Raw genomic sequence first — 26,366 nt, 5'->3', positions numbered from 1 at the left:
TGTCTATAATAATGAAAAGCTTTAGCAGATTGCTCTTGCTACCGCACACAGCTTGTTGACAAACTTAACTGACCAAATAATTATTTTCTTTCCTTTACGTTCGTATACGCTACTATAGATACAAAGAAACGGCACATCAACTCCTATTCGGATCAATCAAAAGTGCAAAAAAAAATATTGCAACTTGAACTACGCGCCCATTTATTCAACGCTTTCGATTCGTTTGCCAACACTAGCCGCCCAGCTGATGTGATTTTTGGATGTCAACCAACGGTTTGAGCTGGAGTTGAGGAAACAAAAACGACGCCAAACGTTAAACGCCTAACACCAAATGACTGAACTATTGTAGCGGCACCAGTGAGAGGGACCCCCTAACCATCAGCCATAAGTATTGGCTCAAGATGATCAAGTTGCAGTCATTGCCGGTGATAGGAACCGGCTCTTATCACAACTTTCGATGCGGTGAGGTTCTGTGCAATAGCCCCACCAGCTACGACATATGCTGTTCCTTATGCGGGCAGCGGATGCCATTTGGCGATTTTCCGCAACACTTCCGACTGCAGCATCTCGGAGAGGCGGCGGACGACGACTGCAAGATATTCGATGCCACCGTAAAGATTGAAGATGATCCCATTGCCCACGAGAGCTTCGAGTTGGATGAGCAGGAGAATGTTGATCTGGAGCACATATCAGCGATCGATGAGGCCCAGGCCGTGGATGCAGATTCCACAGGCCGCCGTGAACGAGAGACTGCCATGAAAAACACTCTTGTGGAGACAGCGGAGGCGCTTTTGGACTTGGACCCGGACGCAGAATGGACGGGAGAGGCCAGCGAGCCAATTGAAAACGCCGAAGAAGATGAAGAACCACCCCACCTCAAAGTCGACACGAAAGACATGTTGTTCCAGTGCGATCAATGTGATCGTGCCTACAACAGCAAGCGAAGCCTGCAGAGTCACAGACGTGTCAAGCACAACGACAAGGATGGCACCGTGCGGAAGCGAAAGCGTGGACCGGCGAAGGTCTACACATGCCCCGAGGAGGAGTGCAACCAGACGTTTCGCACCGAGCGCGATCTGCACGGCCACAGATGGAAGCACACGGGCATATTCTGTGACATCTGCGGCAAACCGTTTACCCAATCGGGCAATATGATGCGCCACCGTCAGCGCCACAGCGGTATCAAGCCATACAAGTGCCAGGAGTGCGAGGCTACCTTCTACACCCAGAAGGAGCTCACTTCTCACAACATTTGCCATACGGGCCGGATGCCGTGCATCTGTGAGGTGTGCGGCCGGCCCTGCCGCGATCGCGGTGTCCTCACCGCCCACATGCGACGGCACACTGGTGAGCGTCCGGCTAAGTGTGAGGTGTGCGGTAAAGCCTTCTACAGCTATCACGACCTCAACGTTCATGCCGTCTCGCACACTAATCATCGGCCCTTTGTCTGCGACGTCTGTGGCTCCACGTTCCAGCGCAAGAAAGCCCTGCGCGTCCACAAGCTGCTCCATTCCGAGCGGCGCAAATACCCCTGCAAGATGTGCAACAAGACATTTGCCCAGTCCGGCGGCCTCAATGCCCATATGCGCACCCACGAATTGCCCAAATCCAAGGGCACTGCCCACACCGCCACCACCACTACCAAGAGTGTCGCAAGCCAACAAGATGTTGGGCAGATGGAGACGGTGACCATCGAGCTGATCGACGAGAATGCGCCCGCGTCGACGACAACCATCACAATGGCCATAGACTTGAATGTGGAGGGAGCGGACACCCATTCCCATTCCCACTCCGACACTGGCACTCCGACAGGCGCTGCTGGAAGTGCAAGTGCAACTGCTGGTGCAGGTGCTGTCAATTGGCATGTCTCGTAGACACGTCTATGAAACTAAGTAGTTTTTTAAGAGATTAAGACATTAAGTAGCTGTCATGCCTGCCCCGTCTGCCTGCTGTCCACAGGGTACCACAAGGGAGTATCAGCCTCTTCAGTCGCTAAACAAGATAGTGGCGGGTATACGATAGCCTGCACACGCCGTCTATATAGAATTATATACGCTCAAGTGCAACAATCCACAATGGACGTTATTAAAAACGCCAAACAGAAAACTTGACGAATTTTAATTTTAACGCAAATCGAATAATTTGCCGTGAAGTACACCTCAGAGAGGTTCAAGATTAGAGATGCCGATGCCCATTGATGATTGCATGCTCGAAGGGGGGGATCAGAGTTTTCTCAAATTGAGCATGGCCAACTATTCCAACCGCATAACAGTCCCCGACGGGCAGTCGTCAGACAATGATGTGGATCGCCCTGCTATCGCTGTGCCTGTGCAGACTCTCTGGGATAGAGGTGTTGGCCACCGGCCAAGTTGGGGACATGGCCAGCTTCTATATGTACACCCCCAACAGTCCCGAACATCCCCAGAGGGTGTACACCAACGATTCGAAATCGGTTAACGCCTCCCACTTTGATGCGCATCTTCCGACAAAGTGAGCAAAACGAGATGTGTGTCTGTTTGGGGAAGACGCTTCCTAATCATTGTCCTCCTCAGGGTCATCATACATGGCTGGAGCGTTACGTATCTGGACGCACCCGTCAGTAAGCTGCGCACCGCCTACCAGGCGCGTGGAGCGTTCAATATCATCGCCGTGGACTGGGGTGTGATTGCAGCATTGTCGTACTTGGAGGCCAGGCCGATGGTGCCGGGCGTGGGCAAGTCGGTGGCACGTTTCCTGTCCTTTTTGGCCAACGAATTCAGCCTGGATCTGGGCCAGGTGGTGGTTGTTGCCCACAGCATGGGCGCTCATGTGGCCGGGTTCTGTGGCAAGGAGCTGAACACGACGAGCAAAGGGCAGCATCCCCTGGGTTATATTGTCGCCCTGGATCCGGCCCTGCCACTATTTCGCATACCCAGCGAGAGCCTTCGCCTATCCAGCACCGATGCCAAATATGTGGTGGCCATTCATACGAATGGGCTTATGAAGGGACAGCTAATGCCGATGGGCCACAGCGACTTCTATGCCAATGGTGGAAGACGGCAGCCCGGCTGCGGTTTTGATCTGAACAACAGCTGTGCCCATGCCCGTGCCGTCCTTTTCTATGCGGAGGCTGTTCAGCACGTATCGCGCTACACGCCCTACGCCCGCTGCACCGGATACCCCGAGTTCCTGCTCCTGCTCGGCAACTGCGACGGCGCCGCCCCGAAGAGCGTTGCGCTGGGTGACCCTCTAGATGTTGGCCGTACAGAGGGCATCTATAGCTTCAAAACCCATGAGGAGAGTCCTTATGGGGAGCCATTTTAGAATCCAATAAAGATTTCTTTACTTTGGGAGCATTAATAGAAAAGCGACGGCCGAAATCCTCAATTAGCGGTACAAAAATGTCCTTTAATCGGGGTTCCCTACTCAAGAGAGCTACCTCACAGCTGTTACCCAGACCTAGAGACAGATTCTGTTCAACTGTGAGTAGATCTTGAACAACTTATCGCTATGTGTATTGTATGTATGCAGTAGGTTCTACAGATGGTTTTGGGGGTAACATAAGCCTTAACCGGTAAGGAGGAAAAAATCGGGACACCGATGTTTATATACCCTTGAAGGTAGACGACCAATAAATCTCAATAGAAGCGTGCTGCTTGGCAGCTACTAAATGATCTAGTGATTATCGGCAAAGAACTTAGAGAATAGTAGATTGAATATAAGCAGACAGACAGATAGACGGCAAACAATTTAAATGTTATTTAGTGGTCGTTCTCTGCATTTCAAGGGTACTATAATTACTATGAGATTTGACTATAAAATTAGTGGACGTACTCGGTTTACGCATGCTTAAATCCATCGAATTGAAGGGGTCGACGGGTTGGTTATTGCATATTAAAAACTAATTCGATATAGAAATACATTTAAAATGGGATCGACAAGGTTGAACAAATATAACTGAATTACTATAAGGTAGGGTCTACGAGTAGTAGAGATAATATCGATTAGTTTGAGTAGTAGCCATGTATGTAGGTAGATGAGGCGCCTAAACTGATTAATGATCGACTGCATCTATACTACAAATGCGATTATGTATATATATATATATATATCCTATATAAAATATATATATGTGGATATTGTGATGCAATGATCCATTCGATGTGGAATGTTTTCTTCTCTTCCTTGGCGCCTCCAGTTTTCCAGTTCCAATTCCGTGTCCAGCTTTCAGTTTCCAGTTCCGTTCTTAAACCAGATTGATCTCAATCTTGATGAGCAGCCGATCATCGGCCACGAAGCCCAAGTGCATGATGTTCGATATGTTGGCATACTCCAGGAAGCCAAAGCCGCGGGTGCTGATCGCCTCGCGCGGCTGATGGAAGGCCAGTATCTCCGGTTTGGTCATGATGGTGTCATGCTGCGACTGGCTCGCATCCGTCGGATGCACCATGCACAGCTTGATGCGCCCCTTGAAGGGCCAGTCCAAGTGGAAGTCATTCTCCGATTGCATCAGATGCACATGCAGGCTGAGCACATGCGGCTTCCTCGGCTGAATGTTGAGACGGGCACAGAACTTGTAGCCATATGGAGAGGTGTAGCACTCGTGCGAGTACACCTGATTGTTGGCATTCGCCCGCAGGCGCGACACCAGGTTGCCCAGATGGCCAATGTTCCAGACAATGGTGCCGTTGCTGTAGCGTGGATCGATGGGCTGGCGGGCCAGGCGCAGTTGCTTATTGAGATTCTCGATGCGCGTCTCCTGTTCGCGCGTACGCTGCTCCAGCACCACGATTCGCTGGTACATGGTCTGGACGATCTGTTCGTCCACCCCATTCGCGTATTGGGGCGGCGGTGCCAGCTGGCCATGGCCATGGCCATTCTCCAGCGAGCCACCGCCGGTGCTGGTACTGGCCTTCTGCGGCTGCCAGGTGGCGATGGCCGTCTGCTGGAAGGCCTGCAGCATCAGTTGCATGTGATGCGGCATATCCGACTTGAGGTGCTCCTCCAGCTGATTCGTCTCGGGCCGACCGACAAAATCGCACTTGATTTTGGCAAATGGGCACTTCTCTTCCAGCTGCTCGGGCTGCGGCTGTCGTCGGTACGGACAGCTGGGAAGATGGCGATGCACTTCTATAGGGGAGGCGACCAGGGCACAGCCCAGCGGCGAGTTGGGACACTTGTGCTTCAGCTGCTCGATCTCGCGTCGCGTGTAATTATCCGGGAAGATGTCCTGCTCCGCAGAGAGTTGCTTATTGTCCAAGGGGCAGCACTGGTTGTGGTTCTGCAGCCAGTCGGTCAGGCAACGCTTGCAGAAGCGGTGGCCACACGAGGTGAGCACCGGCTCGTTCAGCCAATCGATACAGATGGCGCACTCGTAGCGCGAGTCCAGAAACTCCTCCTCGCCCGACGTGTCCGAGGCGGCATAGTTGTTTTGGCTTAGGGACAGGCTCTTGGGTGGCTGGACTGGAGCAGAGCTTCCGCCGCCGCCCGAACGCTGTGCCAATATGGGCGTGGACATGTCATGGTTATGGGTGCTGCTGCTTGCCGCGATGCGTGTGCCATTATTGCTATTGTGCTCGCTTTGCTCCGAGTGCTGGTTCTGTAGCTTAAGTTGCTTATGGTCTGTCTGTGGTCGCTGCATGTTCGCCGCTCGCAGTCTCTCTCTCTCTCTCTCTCACATGTGCATGGGCCACTGCACGGGAAGCACACTCAAAACGTTAATTGGTGATTATCCTAATTTTAACATGTATATACAAATATATTGCTTTTGCTTTCGAAATTGCTTCGATGACTCCTTCTCGAACAGCTGTAATCCAATTGGTCTGCTGCCCAGCACTGGCCGAAAAGTGCGGTGCTGCCCACTTTCGCAGCTGTACACTAGATACATTTCTAGCCAAAACCTCCAAAACCAGAACTGACAAGAAACAGCTTTTTTCTATAGAGATAATCTCAAAACACACGCTTGATTTGAGCGAAATTGCGTTTGGTAATTAGTTATTTCCGATGTCAAACGATATCATGGTCACACGCAAGGTAGTCACGCTCAAACCCGACGAAACTCGAGTCAAACTCCGACTTGAGCGTCTATTTTCCACTCAATGGATGTTAATGTTAATTAAGAATTTAACATGATTTCAACATGTTTAGGGTAACATCTAAATGAACATCTAACATCTAAATGAATCTATCTAAAAATCTAAAAAAAAAGCTATTGTATTGCATCAAAGGGAGGATAGGATTTCGAAGTTGACGATGTTCTGAATTTTTCGGGTTTATTACTGGCGGGTATTTAATCTTAGCCAAATTTGTAGCTTATTTTTGTAGTTTACTTCTTTTTGGTATATTTCTTTTTGAATCTAGGCACTGCCCATCTGCTAAATTAAGTGCATACGCAAACCGCCAAACTGCCAGCACTGACAAGCAGCAGCCCCAACGGCCGGTCGCACCTGCAGTTCTCGCAGTCTCCAAGCTCCCACTTTTGCGGTGGGGTCCGAACGTATAAAAACGCCAGAAGCGCGCGGCGTGGACAGCAATTAGTTAAGAGCGCGCCGGACGCGAAACCATAGAAATATACCCACCGCGATACGCGAAGCTGAATGAAAACAGACAACATGGCATTGGTGATTAAGTGCAGGCACAGCCACAGTTGCATCTATTTACTCTGCCCCATTCTGCTGATGTTCATGGCATGGCAGCTGGGCGCGGGGGAGGTTGGAGCAGAGGCCAAGCAGCTGCCACTGGCTGCTGATGCCGGAATTCGTCACGGATCGTACGACAATGGCAACGATGACGTTGCTGCACTGGTCCGAAAACGCCGCCAGTTATCCGACTGGCTAATAGCCCCAAACACACGCTGGTGCGGACGTGGGAATTTAGCCAATGGCACCTACAACGACCTGGGCGGCGCATCGATGGCTGACAAATGCTGCCGGAAGCACGACCACTGCCAGCTGTGGATAGATGGCATGTCGACTCGCTACGATCTTTTCAACTACCGCCCCTACACGCTGTCCCACTGCAGCTGCGATCGCCGCTTTCGCACCTGCCTGAAGATGGCCGGCGATGAGGCGGCGAATGCCATTGGCAAGCTCTTCTTCAATGTGGTGCAGACGCAGTGCTTCAGCCTCAGGGTGGAGACGGTGTGTCTGGAGCGTGGTGCCGGCAGCTCGGGGCAGTGCCTGCGCGAAGACCTACGCCAAAAGGCCGTTCTGCGAAACAACAAACGGTTCTAGAAGGTTCTCTCACAGGTGGAACAGACCTGCACTGGACCTACACTGGACAGCGACAACAAATGATAGCCAATAGGGCACTATCAGGTTTGGTCTGGCAGTGTCCCAAACGTGTCAGCAGCATAGCTAAGAAAAAGGAGCGCAAACCCGAACCACTCCACCAGTGCTACAGCTACAGTGCTGCAATTAAGTTTGCAACTTAATGGGAAGATCATTGCAAAATGTTTTTTTTTACTTGTAGTAAAAGGAGGAGAGAGAGAGAGATACGATACGATACCCATTTATGTATTAAGCTTATGTACGAGTATGTATATGATTATAAGTGCGTAGTAGTCGATATATACATAGATGTAGCTGTAGCTGTAGCCATTCGTCTAGTTTAGGCCATCCAATCAAATCCAATATATAGGCTGCCAGAAAAACAAAGTTTTTCAAATAGTTTTGTAGACAAACAACACAAAAATATTGTCTAAGTATGCATGAACCCTTAATTAGTCTACTACGAGCTAGTCGTAATTCAAATAAAAGCAATTTCCAAAGAAAGCCTCCACTCCAATCTATCCATGAAATGGGAAACGTCTTTAATCCGGCAAACCGCATTGGAATTTCGTACTTTGCACTTGGGGGCCAGCCGGTATCAGCAGCATTCCCTCACATAGTATGTCTATACATACATGCATACATACATATATACCATATATAAATACCTAAATATGTATGTATATAATCCCCATACGTATGGATCGGATCCGTTAGGACGGAACGTAGTACATACGAGTGAGTATGTGTCTGGAGGCGGAGACTGTGATCATTGCCGCATTGACGTCGTTGTTGCCCGATGAAGATGATGACCAGTTGACCCGTAACCGTACACGTACCCGTACGCCGTACCCCGTACCCATCTACTCGACGCGAAAGCATTTTACCCCTGATTGCTTTTCCCTCTAAATCTGTTGTTGTTCAGGCTGTGCTGCCTGTTGTTTCTGGGCCACAGATGCGTCATATTGAGTGGAGGGTCTAGGTCAGGATGAGGAACTTCTAAGAACTGCACACTGAGAGCATCAAAATAGATCAGCGTCATCCACAAAATTGCAAAAATAAATAAACAATTGTGCAATTTAGTTTTACATCAGGGGCTTGGCTTGTCCGTACTTCCTGCCCGTTTGGGTCAATGTCAGCAAAATGTAATCAACGTTTTCGCTTTCGCTCTAAATTGATAATCCCCCTCCACCCTCATTTCGTTGTAATCTGATAGATTGGTGACGCGACGCTTGGGGTGTTCGATTCCTGATTTTCGCCACGTGTATGCTCTGCCCAGGTGCAGTACATCTGTTCTTTGATGATGGTGGCAAGGCATAACAAAAGGCATGCTTTTTGTAATCGCATACACACGACATTCAAGGTCCGTTGGGCAAACTTTTAAATATCGATAGACAATTAGATAGACAAAGCAAGCAAGCAGCAGAAATTAAGTTGGCAGCCCAGCCAAGTAGGCGCTCGATGGGTCAACTTTCAAATGCTCAACGGCAACTGCAAGCAAGCGAACAGTAGAAATTAGGTTGGCAGCCTGCCAAGCCAAGTAGGCGCTGAGTTCGCCGTTTGCTTTTTATATTTTAGTCTCCCTACAATAAATCTAGTCGCAGTACCAGTCACACTGGATTCATTTCAAATTCGACACCAAAATTGTTAAATCGAAACAATACGTAGAAATTGTTTTTGTGGATTTGACCAAATTGCTAAAAAAACCTAGCATGGAGTTGTTCGAAGATGATGTGCCCTCTTGCAGTCGCGTCAAGAGCTTGGAGGACCTGCAAACATCCCCAGATGCCCTAAATGTGGCATTGGGCTATGGGTAAGTTGCATATGCGTGAATACATAGTACATTTTCGAGTGCCTAAATCCATTAGGAACGGATTGCCAAAGTCTGAGAGCCCACGTCCGAAGAACATAAACGAGTTGCGGATGCTAGTCAACGACATACGCTTCATGTTGCGCAGCCAATTGTTGGCATACGATGCCAAGCTGCTAATCTTTGCGGCCGCAGCAAGCACCGAGTGCCCCGAGGACACAATGGTGCCCGCACCACCGGCGTTCAAAAACACTAGCACTGACGACGACCTGTATGACGCCACCGACGACGGCTGTGACATGGAACGCCTGCGCAAAGCCGTTCAAGATAACTGGCCCAGTTGCACTGTTATGATGGATAACCTGTGTGCGGTGGACACGCTGGACGAAATGTCTGATGACGACGTGGAGGCCGTCCATCTGCTCCACTGGGTGCTCGCTGATCCGTCCAGTCCCATGCTGCGGCGCATGTCCGGCGTCCATCTGCGCAGTCTCTGCAAGCATCTTGGCGTGGCCCGGCCCTCGCAAATGCCCGTCCAGCTAATGAGCATCTGCTATGAGGATGAGCAGGTCACCCTCCCGGACCGCAAAGTCAGGCGCAGCCACGCTTACTTGGGCTTGAATTTCGGCAAGTTGTATCGCTTTCTTGCGACTGGACACTTGGATCATTCAGGACCGGAAGATTACACTCGTCTGTACGCCCAGCCAGAGTCTGCCCTGCTGCAGTGCCTCGAGCCCCAGCCAGAGCAAATGAAAACTTGCTGGCTTCAGTCGCGCTTCGGCGTAACACAGCGTGCGCTCGTCATTTGCGCCCTGCCGTCAGAACTGGAAAGACCGCTAAAGATGTCGGCCACAAACCAATTCCTTGAGTATATAGTCCATGATCCCAGTCGTCTCCGTCCTTGCCATCTGCTCTTCTACGACGAAGCTACCGCCAACAAAATGATGATGTCCTGGCCGGGTCACATAATCGAGATGTCTCCCCAACAACAGCGCATGAATGCCGCTCATAGGCCCATGCACAGGGCCACTACCGAAACCGGCCGCAAGATCAAGGCCTGGGCCCAGTCATTCTGGACTGGCTTGGTCGCTGTCAAGCGATATGTGTGGGCCTCATGCTAGCCCCAACCCCAGTCCTGGCTGCGGCACAGCCAACAGTCGAGCGCAGCTTCTGGCGATACATACTCCTACTATTTGTTCAAATCTGAATCGAAATTAACGCTGTTCAAATCGTTTAGCCCGCAATTCATTATGTATCCTGTATTATCTATCATAAGTAAAGGTAAACGATGGAAACTGCACGTCAAAGGATGTTTCTTCATGCTGCATTGGATTTACTGCCACCAGTGCCCCCTGCCCTGTTCCGCAGATGGCAGTGGATCTCATCAGCCTACCTGTGTCGTGTGGATCGCAGTTATCGAACGGCTTACGGGTTGGTACTTACCCGCTGTTTCAATTCAAATTCCGTTCTCTTTTTGTCGGTGTTCCCATGGTTTTTTATACAAAATAAATTTTTTAGAACACTTAAAAGTTGTTATTCAGAATACAGTAGAATCTTGTGCGTCCAAATTTTGTCTTTTCCGCCGCCATCCTTTGGAGAAATGCCACACTTCCAGACCCACTTGTGTAGAGTATTGAGTGTCGATTGTGAGTGTGTTTTGGGCAGCAGTTGGGGGTAAGGGTTGGGGGTTTTGTTTTAGCGTATGTCGGGGATGTTGCGGCTGCCCGATCCGCGCAGCGAGATGTAGTTCTCCACATTCAACGGAGTGTAATCCAGAACGGAACGCCCTCTCTTACGCTGCATGGTAGAGTGGCGCAGATAGGCTCTGGACAGCCCCTTGATGCCCAAGAAGGTCACGCCGCCCATCACGATGGCCAGCAGCCTATTGCCCATCTTCGAGAACAGTGTGTGGCCCAGCAGGACGGCAAAGCTGGGCAGACTGAGGGCCACGATGAAGCTGGCGGAAGTACTCCCGATCCCCTCGTCGCCAAAGATTGGTCCCTGATCCAGGAAGTTCATACCGAGTTGATCGGGGGGTCCACCATCGAAGTACTCTTCGTCGAGCGGAGCACCGGGCGGAATCTCGCCGTCCTCATCCAGATCATCACGTGGTGCGACCGGGCGGGGGCCGCGTAGGCCACGCCACATCATCGTCAAGTGGTCGTCCCATCGGAGATTGCGCAGCAGCAGAAGCACGGCTGGGATCGTCGGCAGGACGATCATCAGTACTGTGGGCTCGTCCTTCAATAGCGTCAGGCTCACGCGGTACCCAAATACCTGGATCAGCGTCAGGGCACCGAAGGTCATCGCCGCGAAGTAGAGGCCGGCCGAGAGCGTGCCCATCATCACGCTGGGACACACCGTTTCGTACAGCTGGTCGATCTGGTCCAGGAACGCATCGAACGCATTGAGCGGCGGGGTCACAATAATGTACTTTGTGCGGCACTGGGTGCAGGCCATCGGCATCTCCGGATCGTGCAGCTGCTTCTCATCGATCCATCGATTTAGGCAGACGCGATGCACCCATTTGTTGCTGCCGCGGCAGCGACATGGATGCAGCCAATCGATTCGAGCCGGCAGCTCTTCGTCGCCTCCGAGGCAAATCCAGCAGATTCGCTCCTCATCGGAGGGGCGAGGACTTTCAAAAGGGCGAGGACTCTGTGCGGGTTCCGGTTCCGGCACCGGCACCGGTACTGGTCCCGTAACTCGAATCATTTTCAATGAACGCTTTGAATTTTGTTGGAGTAGCGCTATTGTAGAGCTCTATAGAGCTGTATAATATCAGAGAACTGCTGGGTTCCTATTTTAAGCACAGTACTCGCTGAGTGCCAAGGAAAAACTGTATTGATTGATTACTTGTCAACTTACGGCCACATCTGTCACTTTGCCAGGCTATGTTTTCCCCCCAATTTATCAGCAGAGAATATGTACACACTGGCCAGTGGATATGTTCCCCTTTCAAATATCTGTATTATCTGTATACGATGGTACGAAAAAAGGATGTCATGGCAACGGTTCATCTGCCAGGGTATCTATCGGCAGAAGTCCCAGACCAACATCCGAACAGCCAAACAGGTGGCCTTCATTGCGGGTTGTTATTTTTTTGTTTGGATTTTTTGCTTCGTTTGTGGTTTACTTTCAGCCACCGAATGTGGCACATGCCACAGAAGAAAACCTGTTGGCCGAATGGGTGAAAATAGGCGAAGGCCAAGTCCAAGAGCGGGCCAGAAACTGGATCTGCAGAGTGCGAATTTCGGGGGCATCGCTGCTAGGCTGCCCGGGGCCGTCCGTCCCTTCGGCCAGTAATTGGATAAATTTAATCATAAGTCACACTTACCCTTCCCTGGCAGATAGGCAGATGGGCCTCGGATGCCCTAAGTCTCAGTCCAAATAAAACAGAAACTTTTTGGAATATTGCAAGCACAGTCACGAGTCACACAGAAACAAACAAACAGAAAGGGGGCTCGGATCGACGGATCCAGCAGGCGCACGCGCACTGACTCCACAAAACAGAACTTGTCGGCTCGAGAGCAGAAGAACATTTGGCCGTGCCGGATCGGGGTCTGGGTCTGGGTCTGGATTGGACTGGACTGGACCGAGCCTGGCATCCGAAAGATGCCTGCCAGCAGAGGAATAGAAATTGCCACAGCCACATTCAGAGCCAGAGCCAGAGCAAGAGCAAGAGCGAGAGCGAGTACCGCCTTTCCACTCCACTTTTTTGCAGCAGGTTGCCGGCCAAGAGCCAACGGTACACAACAAAGTGTGGCACATCGAATTGGGGCCACTTGCCGCAGCCTTGTGTTTTGGATTCTGTTTTGCATTTGGTTGGGAATGGTGGGGTGATTGATGGGATGGGCAGTGTTCTGATATGGTTGGTTCTTAGCGCAGGACCATTAGCCAAATCGATTTCACTTGTAATTCAGAAACAGTGATCGGTGTGCGATAAGTTGTTTCCAGCTTCACTCGCTCTCGCCCAGATTCATGCCCTTGATGAGGGCGTACAGCGAGAAGGAGAACTTGGCGATCTGCAGGTGAGAGAGAGAGATATGATAGCTTCGTGGGGCAGTGGGGCAGTAGGACAGCCAGATTGATGGGGAATATCTTCATGGCGGTAAGGGCGATAGGCTGCTGGGCCTGGTGCAGATAGAAGAGCAGCAGCTGGTAGAACCACACCGATGGAATTCGATCGTTTCCCAGCACCGACCATCCAGGGCCGTCGAAGCATCGGCAGACCCCAGACCAGAGCCAAGATCTTTTCGGGCAGGATAACCGCATCGATGGCCACCTGCAGCGAGGTCATCACCTGTTTGATCTCCATGCCCCCCCCATATACCGTTAGCTGCCACACGTACATGATCGCGGCAAAGCAGCGATAGATCCGTCGCCAGAGCGGGCTCCTGGCCTGTCCTCGGGGGCTTGCATGCCGAGCGCATAGGTTATCCAGTGCCCGGCGGGACTCCCTACACTCCAGGACGCTGTCCTGGCTTGGGGTACTGCTGTTGCGACCTTCCAGCGAGCGAGCGACTTTTGTGGGGCCCCTCAGAAAGGAGCAGAGCCTTTTATGCTCCCGGCTGACCAAAGAAGAATGAAGGCCGAGGAATAGTTGGTTTTCTATAAAAAATAGTTTTTATTTTGTCACTTATTTTGGTCTCCGAATCGAATGGTTTAAATATTAAATGAGTTTGTTGTCCTTTTGTTAAGTTTTAAACGTTAATTGCTAATTTGTACATAACATAAGTCACAAGCAGCATTTATTATTGCATTCAAGTATTATTTTCGAGGCGCCGGGCACCGGGGAGCCGCTGCCGCTTGCTAATTCATTAATTCATGGCAATTAAACGGCACAAAAAAATACGGATACAGATACGGATATACTGGAAACGCGAGTCTGGTCTCCTTTCCGGACTTGGGGCTGATTAATAAATAAATAATGGGTGTACGGGGGCACGGGAAGGATTGCAATTAAACTAGAAGGTAAAATGTTGGCTATCGTTTGTATCTGATGGTTCTTTTCTGTCTCCTGTACTCGTACAATATATATAGCATATATATATGTATATAGTATGGTATGGTTTAGTATAGTATAGTATGTCTGCGTATATATGTAGATATATTGCTTTGGTTCTCTATCAACTATCAGACACGTACATACATATATTCCTTTTTCCCCTTTCTTTTCTTGTTTGGTTAACGTTTGCGTTTCTCCTGTGAGCATAAACAACAATTTGTCTAAATTATAGTTATTAATTAGTTATAGATAATCATCATATTTGTATATATCTATATATATATATGTGTGTGTGTGTGTAGAGTGGATTTGTGACCGACCATTCCAATATATAACAAGGGAGGAAGGCTAGCTTCGGGAGCCCGAAGCATCTGATACCCTTGCAGATGGATTGTTCCTGATAGAACCGATACAAAAAGTTAAGAACAGACGGACAGGACATTACAATTCCTCTCTGCAAGGACAAAGTATAAGCTATACACCTCTAAGCAGAAGAACATGGGTATACGAGTATATGTATATTGTTTTTCTGGATATTATACATTCGTTTTGTTATTTGGAAAATAGCGCGCTTCGTTAGAATGCTGTTTTTTTTTGTATATAGGGCATGGGCTTACACATATAACGTATAGTATTTATCTTGAATGAGTACGAGTATACTATACCAATACACATCATAATATAGTATTCAATTCAGAGCTAGTGGTTGGGGAATTAACGCAGCTATATATATATATATCGGTCTCTAGTCTAGGTATATGTGTATATATATAAGGTATAAGGTATGATTATATATAAACATTTTGTCAGACTTAAAAATGGAGCTTACGGCGGCTGGCTGGCGTGTCTGTGTCTTGATATTGGGATGTTGTGGATGTTCTTTACGGAATTACAAAGTATTATTTAACATTATTATTGTTGCTGTTGGTGTTGTTGTTTTGCGAGTTGGAAACCGTCTCGCTATCTACGCGCATAAAATGCGACGAGTACAATTGTCTATAGAATTCTTTTTCCATCGGATGTGATTGTAGGATGTAGGATGTGGGTTCGGGAACTAGTCTTCAACACTACTTTTAAGGCAAATCGCACAAGTCGGGGGCACATCGAAACATCGAAATCCATAAGTACACGCATATGAACAACCTCGATGACTATTTCAACTTTCACACATCAAAAAATTGTCCCCTCCTAAGGGGTTTGCTTCTGGAGTCTCATCACGGCAATGATCCGAAACTCCTTGAGGTATAAGCCGTACAATGGGCTATTGCTATCCCACTCGCTTTCGTGCCGCTGCTGTCTCTTTCCTGCTGGTGTCCCGCTCTCTCACAGCCGGTACTCGTAGTGGGCCGAGCGGGAGCGTCGAGCACCCGAGTACCAGCGATAGGGAACACGTTGCTGGTGCAGCGACAAGCCCATGCTGCCAGCCGCTGCCACACTGCTTACGCCTCCGCTTCCGATGTCCGCTCCCGGACTGCGCGCCAACTGAAGGGTCAGCGCCAGTCGCGCCTGCTAGGAGGATGTCGAGGGCGAGGGTGTGCTGGCACTGGAAGCCTGACGATGTCTCCGATGATGATGATGCTGCTGCTGCTGTTGCTGTTGCTGCTGATGCGGCTGCTGCATGGCCGGGGCCGTCATGCGGCGAACCAGAGCATGGGGCGGCAATGGCAAGGAATTGGCATCCAGATACGCCTCCGGACTGAAGCGTACCCGACTGTGCTGCGATCCGATGGACCCCTCTTTGGCGCTCAGGTAGGAGCTATCGTCGCTGGTCAGCGAGTCCGGGGGCGTGGGATTCGTGGGAGTGCCCTGCTGCGACGATATGGAGCCGTTCAGAGGTGTGCCCGTGCCCTTGCTGCTACTTTTGTTGTACTTCTTCAGCGAGCTGCGGAGCTTGGCCTGGCTGCTGCTGACGGTGGCCGGTGGCACCACCATCGGCTGCTGGTAGGTGAGGGTGAGGGCGTGCTGCTCAAAGGGCAGGCTGGCGGGGCGCGCAACCGACGCATACTTGCTCTTTGTCATCGGCAAGGGGCTGTGAATGAGGCGATTGAGCAGCTTGGGCGAGCCGGCGTAAAGCTCCTGCTTCGTGGGTGGCGGCATCGGCGGCGCCTGCTCTCTATCCCTCTCGTAGTCGACATTCAGATTGAGATTGTTGTAGTCGTAGAGCAGCTCCTCGTGCTCCAGCAGTACATTTGAGTTGCTGGATACGGTCGAAGGGGTCCTCCGATGGCCACCGGCACTCACACCCATCTGGGGGACGCGGGGCGGCGGCGTCCGGGTCTGGGCCTGCAGCGGCAAGGATGTGGGCGCTTGAACGGGCACTGCCACCGGCACGGGTACGGGCACGGGCACGGCAACAGGCACTGGGACCACTGGCGCCTCGTACTGATAGTCGTAGTAGTCGGGCAGCCGATGATTGTAGTCGTAGGAGTAGTCCGGATACGATTTGCAGTCACGCTCGTAGCTATAGTTCAGCTCTGGCCGATACGGGAAGTAGTTGGAACCTGGTTGGAGCAGATGTGAGAAATTAGCCTCCAAACCTGAATCTTCGACAGACAACAGAGGACAGACACTCACCAAAGTAACCATTGCGATAGTTGCCGGCACCATCGTTTGAGTAGCTCGGTCCGTTCCTCAGGTAGTCGGCCGGGGCGTAGAGCGGCGGCGGTCCGATGCCGCCGCCCACGCGAAATTCCTCGAAGGCACCGTCCGTGTTGCCAAAGCTGCTGTTGCTCAGCTTTCGCCGCGGCGATGGCGTCGGCGGCTGGGAGCCCGCATAGAGAGCGGTTATGGCAGCGGTTTGTACGGGTTGCGGCTGTATGGGGGCGGCCGCAGGTGCGAGTGGTGCCGCCTGGTGCTGGTGCTGCTGGTGGTGCATCTGGTGCTGAGGCGTGCGCTGCACTGGAGTGTAATACGGCTGACTGCCACCGATGCGACGGGCCAGTGAGGTGGGCTGTGATGAGCTGACGCCCACTTCCAGACTGCCATACCTGACCGGATATTAAATAAACGAATGGATCGTTAGTGTGCTTTCGATGAGTGTTATCCTAACCCGTACACTCACCTTGCGTGACCCACCAGCTTGCGGGGCGTCTCCTGCAACTCCTCCTCCTGCCTAAGTTGCAGCTGCAGCTGCTGTTGCTGATCCTCCTCCTGCTCCGTCAGGGAATTCTCCTCAGCCGAAAGCGCCAGTGCAGCGGCTGCCGCTGCTGCAGCTGCCTTGGGGGCCGCCTTCAGCGCCGGCAACTCGCTTAGCAGCGTGGGATGCACCGGCGACACATTGGACATGCGCACATCGTAGCCGGCCGCCACGCCGGCCAGTAGCGAGGCCATGTTGTACAGGAGCAGCTCGATCACCGAGAGCTTCGGCTTCCGGGCCGAATCGCCCGCGTACAGGGTGGGCAGTGGCACGTTGCTGGTAAAGCGGCTGAGGAGATATGGCGACGGCGACATGATGGGCATGTTCGTGGTGACTCCCGGGCGATAGTTGTCCATTTTGTTGTTGCTTTGGTATCCTATGGCATCGTAGATCGCATTCCACACGAAGAGCGGCAGTTGACGAGACGGTGTTGAGTAGGATCGAATCGATAATTGGGTCAAGGAAATCTACAGTCAGTCTACAGTTGTTTGTTGTGGGGCAATGGGGAACAAGGAACAGGGGTTGACACCGCAGGCAATACCAATAGCAATAACCACCGCATACCAAGTACCATCCATGTACCTTTCGGAGTCCGTTCAAGTGTCTCCCTGTCCGTATTAGGTGGGGGCTACGGCTACGGCTAACGGGTAGTGTTACGGCTTATAGCAATCAAAACTTGTCTCCAGTTTCTATTTACTTCGTTTTATTACTGGATTTCCAATTCTATGATCTTTTTATGGGGGGTGTTTCTCTGGGTAGGCCCCTGCGGGCTGGGGCCCTGCCCAAATGGAAAATACATTCATATACAAAGTACATTGAAATCAAATCGAAATTTAAACGTTAAAAGAAGACAAAAAAATTGGTAAATACAATCTAACAAAAAATGTCCATAAAAATAATACAAAAAAAGTTCATCATTTTTTCTTTCTTCATTTTTGATCACAGTTTTTTTTTTTAGTTTTTTGCTTTTTAGTTTGTTGTTTGAAAGAAAGCATAAATATATGAAGGACACGAACCGATGTAAAAATAAAACTGTGCTCAAAATACTAAATCGAATCAAATTGAAGTTGAAATTAAATTAAATTCGCTGCGTGCTCCACAAAACGCTTTAATCCTCCTTCGCTTCATTTCTTTGATGCAGGGGTTTGTTTTTATATTTTTAATTTGTAATTATGGGAGTATCTTTTAAAATGTATGAGGTTTTCGTTTGTTTAAAAAAACTCCATTATGATAGATTAATTAATTTTAGGTTCAAACCAGTCAACACTACTAATTCCCGGTACTCATTTATGCATATTAATATTAAGAATCGAATATACCCTATACGCTTTGAGTACAGGGTATACAGACAGCGAAAAGAAAAAGATTCTACAAATTGTGGAGCACTGCGGAATGAAATCCCTTCCTTTGAATTTTGAAAATAACTCCCACAAAGATACAGTAAAAGCAAGATATGAAAAAAAAGAAAAAAGATTCACACGGATTCGTACGACTAAAACTTAGTTCAACTAAGATGTATGTAATGTAATGTATGGTAGGGATTTATACGCCTACATCGGAGTCGTGTAGGTAGGCATGTATGCATCGGTATAAATATAGTTGTATACATATATAGTATGTTGTTTCCTTAAGGTTAATCCAAGTCGTTAAACATCTATGAATATTGGTTTAGCTTGAAATATTTTGCCATCGTCCCATGCATCTTTATGGGATGTGTTAGTATCCCCTCCATCACGTCATTACGTTACTGATTCGTGGTTAAACAGTCCCCCAAGCAAATCATTCTCCTAGTAGTCCCTCCTTGCCAGTTTTCGTCGTCTGTGCAATCGTCACTCCTTTACTATTGTATCTTTCTTCTTCTCAATTGCCACTCGTTTGCAGTTGCTTCCTGCTCGTAATCTTTCGTTCCATAGTGCTACTCGTAAACACCCTTTAATGGTGAATCCGTACCTTCGTAGTGGTCAATCCTTAATAGATTTAATCTTGTTCTTAATCAATCCTTAAACTTTTTCTCTAATACCTCACACAGATCACTGGACTAATTACGAATCGATTGGTCTTCATCTCTAATCTGGATGAATATTGCTTTACTTTCTTTAGGAACCGTATCGAGGGCCTTCGGTTGCAAGTTGAATTATCGTATCATTGTCCGATTCCATTTGATATCATCTCTCTATCGAGGAGGGATCCCCAAATCCAGCCCTTAACGGGATGTTCCTGCTACTCCTGTTTTAGAGTAGGTCTATCTATCTGTCGTTCGTCTTTCGGATCAATGCAATCGGATATGTAGTCGGGTTCTGGCTTATTCTAGGGTTTTAATATAAAACAATGAGCAATTTATGCGTTTGTGTGCGGGTATGGGTAGTGTTTCGTGTATGGGTGTGGGTGTGGGTGTGCACCAGGCAGCGAGGTTAACCAGGATCCAGAAGTCCAACTTCAGCACCAACACCAACACATCTAGATCATATCATCTATCGTCTCTCGGGTTCAGCAGCGCTCTAACTGCTCACAGGACTGAGTCTGGGGCTTCTTGCTCTTGCGCTTGAGGTTGCGACTGGCGCTGCCGCCCTGGGCCGCCTCCAGATCAGCCTCGTACGGATCGATGGCACTGAATTCAGTGCTACCCATGTGAACGCCACCGCCCATGGCATGCTCCGACAGCTTGCTGTACTTCTTCTTCGAGCGCGAAAAGATGTTTATCAACGAGCGAATCTTGTTGGAGCCGGAGGAATGATGGTGATGGTGGTGCGGATGCTGGGGGCCAGATTTCTGTGGCTCGGCGGGCGCCTCGACGGACTTTGATTTGGTTATATGCTTGGGTCGCTGCTTCTTTTGGTTCTTGATGTGCAGGCGCTGCTCCTGCTCCAGTAGATTTTGCTTCATCTTGATCACATCCGGGTGGGGCTGGACGTCCTGCATGCGGCGTGTGGCCAGAATAGAGTTCTCTTGCATGTTATAGCCGTTCTGGCTGCCGGTTGCCATGGCCATGGCCTGCTCATGCCTGACATCGTTCAAATCCCCATTGCCGCCCGTAGATGAGGAGGAGGTGGAGAAGCTGATCGATGCACTGGACGCATAGGGATCGGCTTTGGCAGTGCCTGTGCTTGTGGATGTAGGTTCCTCGAAGCTGACGCTCTGAAAGGTCACCGAGCTCTTGCGCGAAGTGGTCGAGTTCTGGCGCACTTGGCTCGAGGCCGACGACGTATCCATCGACGTCTGCTCCAGTCCACGCTCATCGGTCTCGTTCTCGTCCTCTACCCCGTCCTCGTCACTGGAGCTTTCCTGCGGCTGGCTGTTGTTTGGCTCCTTAAAGAAGCAATGACGCGGGAACTGCGAAACGGAGTGATTCCGCTGGAAGCGTCCGCCCCCGCCCTCGAAGGCCTCCTCTGCATCGTCGTAGTCCAGGCTCAGGGGATCCGCCATGGTAGTGGTCAGCGGTGTGCAGTTGTACATGGTCAGGTCTCCGCTCGACTTGGAGTTTACCCGCTCACTGCTGGCGTTGATTTTCTTGACCAATTGACGGTAGAAGGCCCGATCGTAGGTATTATTCTCTCCCCTCGCCTCCAGCGGCAGGGCCAGACTGGTAGTGGCCGCCTGCGGGTGGCTGCTGTCCAGCGAATGCTTTTTCCGGCCCACCGCTGGACTGTTACCGAGGCTGCCACCGAAGCGTATCAGACTCACGCCCGAGCCGATGCCTGCTGCCCCACTGCTGCTGGTGGCGACGGCCGTGGAGGTGCTGGACTTGAGGAAATGAAAACAGCCCGTGGTGGGTGTCACCGTGTCCGTCTCCGAGCTATCGTCCGATAGTAGAAAGAGCGGCGCGGTAGAGAGTTGGTAGGCCGTTGTGGCACTGTCCAGCCCGTACTCTTGGCTCCTGGCTCGATGGTAGAATTTGGCTGAAGATTTGCTTTGGCTGTGGCTGTGGCTGTGGCTACTGTGGTTGCTGTTGCTCTGGGTGCTGTTCTTGCGGATTGTCTGGATGTGGCTGTGGCTGCAGTTGGAGTTGGAGTGGGGCAATGAGGCGTTCGAGTGGATGATGATGGATGATGATGCGGGTGAGAATGCGTTGGAGGATGTGGGCAGCATTATCGGATTAGTTTTGCTCTGGTTACTAATATTATTATTACTATTATTGTTGTTGTTGTTGTTGGCGGAGTTATAGCTGTTGTTGTTGTTGTTGGTGGTGAAGGTTGTGGTGGAGATGTTGTTGTTGTGGTTGGGGCGCGTTAGAAAATATGGCAATGGTATACCTGTGGCCCTGCCAGCCGCCTCGCCCCCGTAGAAGGACGACGTGGTCGCCACACCAGCACCAGCCACGGCCACGGTCATGCCCATTCCCCCGATCAGCTGCTGCTGTTGCTGGGGCGGCGGCGTCGACGATGCCGAGGCCGACGACGGATGATGCATGGCCTGGCCCGGACCCTGCTGCTGCTGTTTGCTTTTGTCCAGATTGGGGGCACTCTTGCTGAACGACGAGTGGGTGGAGGTCTGTGCGGGCCACTCCGGCTGGCCGCCGCCCAGCTGCGAGGGCAGCAGCGAGCGCTCTCTCTGGTGCATCGTCGAGGGTCCCCACGTCTTGCCCTTGTGCCCATCGGTGACTGGCCCATTCGCCCACCAGAGATAACCAGAGGTAATTTGTGACCAAAAGAAACGTAAAAAACGTAAAATAAAGAAAGAAAAAAAAGAAAGAAATTAAACAAAAAGCAAATCAATCCATCGGTATTTAACAAAAGATGCATGTACAAGAATAAAATTCAAAATTAAGAATAAGAAATGATTACGGCCTACATTCCTGCGTCATGAGTGTTTGCCCTCGCGACTACGCATCTAATTCTAATCTAATCTCCAAGTGCAAAACCCAGTGTAGTGCGTTTCAGTACCTTAAGTACAGCACAAGACGAGACCACCCTTCTTGGGCTTGTTCTTAGCTCTCTTTGGTCTGGGGCTCTCTCTTGCAGGCCCTTGCAATCAGTCTTTGACTAACAGGCTCTCGTTTTGAACAACTACAAACATAGATACATATAATAGATTGTCTTGGTTGGGAAAATTTAGAATGGTATTGCTCTAAGACAAATTATTCCCAACTTAGAACTGAAGAACAATGTTGCTCGAAACTTGTGAGACGCAGTTAGCCTTAAGGTTTTAGGTTCATCTGTTGTTCTCATTTGATTGGGCTTATGGAAATGAAACGCACTTTATACTGATTTAGAGTTGAGTCATCAGAAACAATAAACATGAGATCTGGAGATCCGCATCTAATCAGAATACAGACAGAACCCAATTAGAACGCTGATAGAGTGTTGGAGTACTCACGTGCAACGAGGCGTAGTCCGGAGAAGGATGGTGAGCCAGGCGGCTCTGCCTTGTCGCGCACGGCCGTGATGGTGTGCCGGAACTCCGTGGGCAATGATATCTGCAGGGGCTTGTGTTGCTATCAAGATCAAAATTCGTGGTATTAGCATTGTTATTAGATCTCCAGTGGGTTATGTAAGGCTAGTGGCTTGTGGGCTGTGCTTTTGGGTTACCTTTTTGCCCTTTTTGGGCTTTCGTTTCGGTACTGGCTGCATCATGACCAATTCCCGTCCAATCAGCTCTATCTCACGCTCCCGTAGATTCTGTTCCCGTATCTTGAGGAGGGTCGCCTTCTCGCGTTGCTCGTTCTGGACCTGAAGCAGCTGCTCCTCTTTGTTGCGCAGTTCCTATACGGGGAGTTACACGGGGTATAATATTCAGTGCGGGGATGTCAAAGAAAATGCCAGAAAGGAACAAAAAAACGAAAAAAAAAAAACACCACGAAATTAAGAACCATGCATAAGTTGGCTAGAGGTGCGTGTTGTGGGTGCGTTGATCAACCAATTGGAAGTTGGAAACGAATCGGAAACAGCCAAAAACAGAATAAGTAAAAAAAACTGTAACTGAAACTGAAAACTCAAGCAAGACAAGGGAAAGACTGACAAAGAGAGAGAGAGAGAGGGGGAGAAAGAGTGCAACCTCTTACCTCTTCGATGGTTTGGAAACGCTTTACATAGTTTTTGAGGGATAATTTCGTTTGGTTTATGTTTTTGTTTAGAAGAAAAAGTATAAACCAAATGATTAGAATGCCATCAGAGATAATAAAACGAGTATAAGAGGTAGGGCGGGAGGGTGATGAAGAGAACTCAAGAGAGAGAGAGAGATTGAGAGAGCACAAAAAAAGATCTGGAGGTGGAACGGGGTAGAGATGTTTCCAAAGGTTGCCTGGCTCGTTGGCAAATACCTTTTCTTTTTCGCGCAAATCGTGCAGGACCTCGGCTATCTCCTTCTTCCAGCACTCCTGCATGTAGTGAAAAGACTCCTGCGGCGTCAACGTGAACTTGGAGCGGGCAATGCTCTCCAGTTGCTTGAGTATTTCCTTGAATCCGGGTCGTTTGTGCGGATCCGTTTGCCAGCAGCCTGAAATACAGCATATATATATGAGGGGAATCAATCACAAACATGCATCTGTATGGGGGGATGCGGAAGACTTACTCTTCATGAGAGATCCCCAGGTTTCGGGACAGGTTTTTGGTATTGGCAATGTCAGGGTATTAACAGCCACGCCATACGCCACGGACAACGGATCGAACCCTTTGTACGGGGTCTCGCCAGTGATTAGCTCCCACAGCAGCACACCATAGCTCCAAACATCTGAGGATCTGCAGAGAGAGAGAGACAGTCAGACAGAGATAGAGCACAGTTTGGCTAGACTTTTCGTAGATGGACACTCACTTGGAGTACGTGCTGACACTGATCACCTCGGGCGGCATCCAGGCATAGGTGCCAGCAGCGCTCATCCTTTGCGTGTTGTACATTTCGCGGGCGAGTCCAAAGTCCGTGATCTTGAGCGTCTTCTGCTGCAGGTGGTTGTCCTCAATGGCCTCGTAGATGAGCACATTGGAGGACTTGAGGTCACGGTGTATAATAGACATGGGCGCCTCGTTGTGCAGATAATTCATGCCACGGGCAATTTGTATGGCCCAGTTGACCAGAACGTCTGGCGGTATCTTGCCGGCCAGAATGCGATTGAGGCTGCCTCCGCGGGCATACTCCATCACAAGGCATAGCTTTGTCTTGAGGCAGACGCCGCGCAGGGCGGCGATATTCTCGTGCTTGAGGGCCCAAAAGAGTTTCGCTTCCTGAAGTACATTGTCGCGCATCCGTTGCATATCGTCGTCGCCTGTTTGGTGGGCGATCTTGATGGCCACCTCCTCGCCATCGTAGAAGCCGCGATGTACCTTGCAGAAGCCACCAGAGCCGATCACCTCCTTGATGTCCATCTCCTCGTACTCGATCTCGTGCGGTTGGATGTCGCCAATGGCCGATGGCACGTTCAGCTGCAGCGGATCTTCGTCCGTGACAAAATCACGGGGAAATACACCGACCTGTGGGTGGAGTAACAGCCAGTGAGTGGACTCTCGCAGTCTTGATCGTACCCTGCCGGTACCTCGGTGCCGCTACTCACCTTGTCACCAATCTTTCCAGTCCACCAGCCCACATCGCCGGAGACCTCGCTGTCCGTGGAGAGGACGACCACAATTTGGCCGCGGCGCAGCGTCAGCTCATCTTCGCCCTGGGCATCGTAGTCGTACAGGGCTGTCCAGAGGCTGCCGTCACCCACCTGAGCATCGGCATCGTCCACACCGTTGTCTGGACTCGGCTGGTGCTGGTGGTGCTGCTGCTTTTGGCTCTGCTCCTCGCTGATGGGGAGCATGTCTGCTCCTGCTACCGGTATTGCCGTTCCTTATCGACTGTGCTGTGGCCGCATCAAAGGCTCACGCTCGGCCACATAGGATCGCGATCGCGTCCGGCCCGCGCCCCGATATCCACGCTGCCGTCTCGAGCAGTCTTTGTGTCGAGCGTTGCGTTGCGTTATTCTGCGAATTCTGCGAGATAAACATAAATGGAAGAAAAGAGGCTTAACAATAGCATTAGCTGGAAGGAGGAGAGCAGTGTGGTGCGATGCAACATCCACCCACCACGCCCACCACTGCACTGCCCTGCCGTCTTTGCGGGTTCGGGTGCAGCGCGCCTTTTTTCCACTCACCCAGATCTAGAAAGAGAGATTGCCTTGCACTCCTTTTTTGAGGCGGCTGCTTTTGTGGTTGTAGTTGCTGCTGCAGTGGTGCCACCGCTACCGTCCCTGCACTGCTCCACTGTTCCTCGCCGTATCACCCTCTTCGTCTGACCGTCTGTCCAACCGTCTGACCAACCGACCGACCGACCGACTGCACGCAGGCAGAGGCACGCACGAAACAATCAGACAACACGATACAAAACACACATACACGCACGCACACAGCACACCATTGTCGAGATGTCGTTGTCCCGATGTCTTTTCGTTACGTTTGTTACGTCGTTGGGGTAATGCGGCTGCAACGGGCTGGATTTAATTATACTTGGGTTAATCAATTGCAATCGCTATGCATTAGCAATGTATTGATTTTTGTTTCCGCATATGTTTTTAAAACATAAAAAAAACAGAGTTGTGCAGATGGGATGGGTATCGATGGCAATATCGATACAGTATCGATGTATTATTGCAGTTAAAACCGATATGATATGCGGCGCGATATTTGTCGAAATTGTCGATATTTTTAAAGATACTTTTTTGATATCAGTATCGATATATAAAACATATCGTCACTGGATGACGATGTTCTGCGACGCAAATATGAGCAGCGCCAATCTATCGATTGGCCACCCACTCAACAGAAATTCAAATGCTTGGAAGCGCACGCGTTTTATACTCGTTTGGTTTTCGTTCTTTTAATCTTATTCTTATAACTATTTTTATTTTTTCGAACGATCGCTTCCTTGGTTTTTGCTTAAATTGTTCTAGACTTTATTCAAAATTGTTTGGCTGATATGTGTTGTTGCTGTTGCATCCCTCTTTGACTCGTTATTTAATTAAAAAAAATCTCCTCGGACTCTGCGCATGTTTCGTGCAGGGGATGGGCCGGGGGAACACAAAATCTGCTGCGGCCTCTGATGTTACTTCGCCGCGTCCCGCTGTGTATCCTGGCAGCGCCGCACACTCTCTTGCTGCTGTTCGCTTGTACTCTCTCTGGGACATCCCTTCGGCCTGCACGTGCCCCTGTGTGGGCGGGAGGCTTTTTGGGCCATGCCATGCCATGCCATGTGTTTTGC

The 26,366-nt window shown here is 50.2% G+C and overlaps 7 protein-coding genes across 9 annotated transcripts; 4 read left to right on the top strand and 3 right to left on the bottom strand.

Moving 5' to 3' along the window:
- Window positions 1–172: 172 nt before the first annotated feature.
- Window positions 173–2,111, top strand: LOC6901388 (zinc finger protein 43). The gene has a single exon (XM_002134040.3). It carries the CDS (start codon window positions 402–404, stop codon window positions 1,872–1,874), a length of 1,473 nt encoding a protein of 490 aa, XP_002134076.2. The 5' UTR covers window positions 173–401; the 3' UTR covers window positions 1,875–2,111.
- A 149-nt stretch (window positions 2,112–2,260) lies between these two features.
- On the top strand, window positions 2,261–3,346 carry LOC6901389 (endothelial lipase-like). Its single transcript, XM_002134041.3, has 2 exons — window positions 2,261–2,490; window positions 2,553–3,346. The coding sequence occupies exons 1-2, from the start codon at window positions 2,297–2,299 to the stop codon at window positions 3,301–3,303; spliced, it is 945 nt and encodes a 314-aa protein (XP_002134077.3). The 5' UTR covers window positions 2,261–2,296; the 3' UTR covers window positions 3,304–3,346.
- A 20-nt stretch (window positions 3,347–3,366) lies between these two features.
- Window positions 3,367–5,834, bottom strand: Traf6 (TNF-receptor-associated factor 6). Its single transcript, XM_001354736.3, has one exon. It carries the CDS (start codon window positions 5,618–5,620, stop codon window positions 4,226–4,228), a length of 1,395 nt encoding a protein of 464 aa, XP_001354772.2. The 5' UTR covers window positions 5,621–5,834; the 3' UTR covers window positions 3,367–4,225.
- A 584-nt stretch (window positions 5,835–6,418) lies between these two features.
- Window positions 6,419–7,751, top strand: GIIIspla2 (Phospholipase A2 group III). The gene has a single exon (XM_001354737.3). It carries the CDS (start codon window positions 6,576–6,578, stop codon window positions 7,209–7,211), a length of 636 nt encoding a protein of 211 aa, XP_001354773.2. The 5' UTR covers window positions 6,419–6,575; the 3' UTR covers window positions 7,212–7,751.
- Window positions 7,752–8,798: 1,047 nt separating this feature from the next.
- LOC4815205 (uncharacterized) lies at window positions 8,799–10,357 on the top strand. Its single transcript, XM_001354738.3, has 2 exons — window positions 8,799–9,060; window positions 9,116–10,357. Exons 1-2 carry the CDS (start codon window positions 8,960–8,962, stop codon window positions 10,176–10,178), a joined length of 1,164 nt encoding a protein of 387 aa, XP_001354774.2. The 5' UTR covers window positions 8,799–8,959; the 3' UTR covers window positions 10,179–10,357.
- Window positions 10,358–10,752: 395 nt separating this feature from the next.
- Window positions 10,753–11,772, bottom strand: LOC4815264 (E3 ubiquitin-protein ligase MARCH5). The gene has a single exon (XM_001354739.3). The coding sequence runs from the start codon at window positions 11,770–11,772 to the stop codon at window positions 10,753–10,755; it is 1,020 nt and encodes a 339-aa protein (XP_001354775.2).
- Window positions 11,773–13,660: 1,888 nt separating this feature from the next.
- On the bottom strand, window positions 13,661–25,753 carry slpr (mitogen-activated protein kinase kinase kinase slipper). 3 transcript variants are annotated; one of them, XM_033382169.1, is made up of 11 exons: window positions 25,264–25,753; window positions 24,682–25,102; window positions 23,949–24,601; window positions 23,709–23,875; window positions 23,458–23,633; window positions 23,200–23,220; window positions 22,727–22,900; window positions 22,515–22,632; window positions 17,127–17,577; window positions 16,640–17,052; window positions 13,661–16,566 (listed from the first exon to the last, which is right to left on the bottom strand). In XM_033382169.1, exons 2-11 carry the CDS (start codon window positions 24,928–24,930, stop codon window positions 15,575–15,577), a joined length of 3,414 nt encoding a protein of 1,137 aa, XP_033238060.1. In that variant the 5' UTR covers window positions 24,931–25,102; window positions 25,264–25,753; the 3' UTR covers window positions 13,661–15,574. The 3 variants fall into 3 exon arrangements, with proteins under 3 accessions (XP_033238060.1, XP_033238058.1, XP_033238059.1); XM_033382167.1 differs by lacking the exons at window positions 13,661–16,566; window positions 16,640–17,052; window positions 17,127–17,577 and adding an exon at window positions 17,888–21,799 and having other exon boundaries at window positions 25,264–25,746; XM_033382168.1 differs by lacking the exons at window positions 13,661–16,566; window positions 16,640–17,052; window positions 17,127–17,577; window positions 23,200–23,220 and adding an exon at window positions 17,888–21,799 and having other exon boundaries at window positions 25,264–25,745.
- Window positions 25,754–26,366: the final 613 nt, after the last annotated feature.

The sequence above is a fragment of the Drosophila pseudoobscura genome, chromosome X (assembly GCF_009870125.1).
Source record: "Drosophila pseudoobscura strain MV-25-SWS-2005 chromosome X, UCI_Dpse_MV25, whole genome shotgun sequence".
NCBI classification, from domain to species: domain Eukaryota; kingdom Metazoa; phylum Arthropoda; class Insecta; order Diptera; family Drosophilidae; genus Drosophila; species Drosophila pseudoobscura.
Note: the sequence above shows the minus strand (reverse complement) of the source record. Positions and strands in the feature narration are given on the sequence as shown.

Bases quoted from the DNA above. Each gene is read 5' to 3' on its own strand.
- LOC6901388 (XM_002134040.3), top strand. From the start codon at position 402: ATGATCAAGTTGCAGTCATTGCCGGTGATAGGAACCGGCTCTTATCAC.
- LOC6901389 (XM_002134041.3), top strand. From the start codon at position 2,297: ATGATGTGGATCGCCCTGCTATCGCTGTGCCTGTGCAGACTCTCTGGG. The intron at 2,491-2,552 runs GTGAGCAAAACG...TGTCCTCCTCAG, and splicing joins GATGCGCATCTTCCGACAAA to GGTCATCATACATGGCTGGA.
- Traf6 (XM_001354736.3), bottom strand. From the start codon at position 5,620: ATGCAGCGACCACAGACAGACCATAAGCAACTTAAGCTACAGAACCAG.
- GIIIspla2 (XM_001354737.3), top strand. From the start codon at position 6,576: ATGAAAACAGACAACATGGCATTGGTGATTAAGTGCAGGCACAGCCAC.
- LOC4815205 (XM_001354738.3), top strand. From the start codon at position 8,960: ATGGAGTTGTTCGAAGATGATGTGCCCTCTTGCAGTCGCGTCAAGAGC. The intron at 9,061-9,115 runs GTAAGTTGCATA...TAAATCCATTAG, and splicing joins AATGTGGCATTGGGCTATGG to GAACGGATTGCCAAAGTCTG.
- LOC4815264 (XM_001354739.3), bottom strand. From the start codon at position 11,772: ATGATTCGAGTTACGGGACCAGTACCGGTGCCGGTGCCGGAACCGGAA.
- slpr (XM_033382167.1), bottom strand. From the start codon at position 24,930: ATGCTCCCCATCAGCGAGGAGCAGAGCCAAAAGCAGCAGCACCACCAG. The intron at 23,876-23,948 runs GTGAGTGTCCAT...CTCTCTCTGCAG, and splicing joins AGTGTCAGCACGTACTCCAA to ATCCTCAGATGTTTGGAGCT. The intron at 23,634-23,708 runs GTAAGTCTTCCG...GCTGTATTTCAG, and splicing joins CTGGGGATCTCTCATGAAGA to GCTGCTGGCAAACGGATCCG.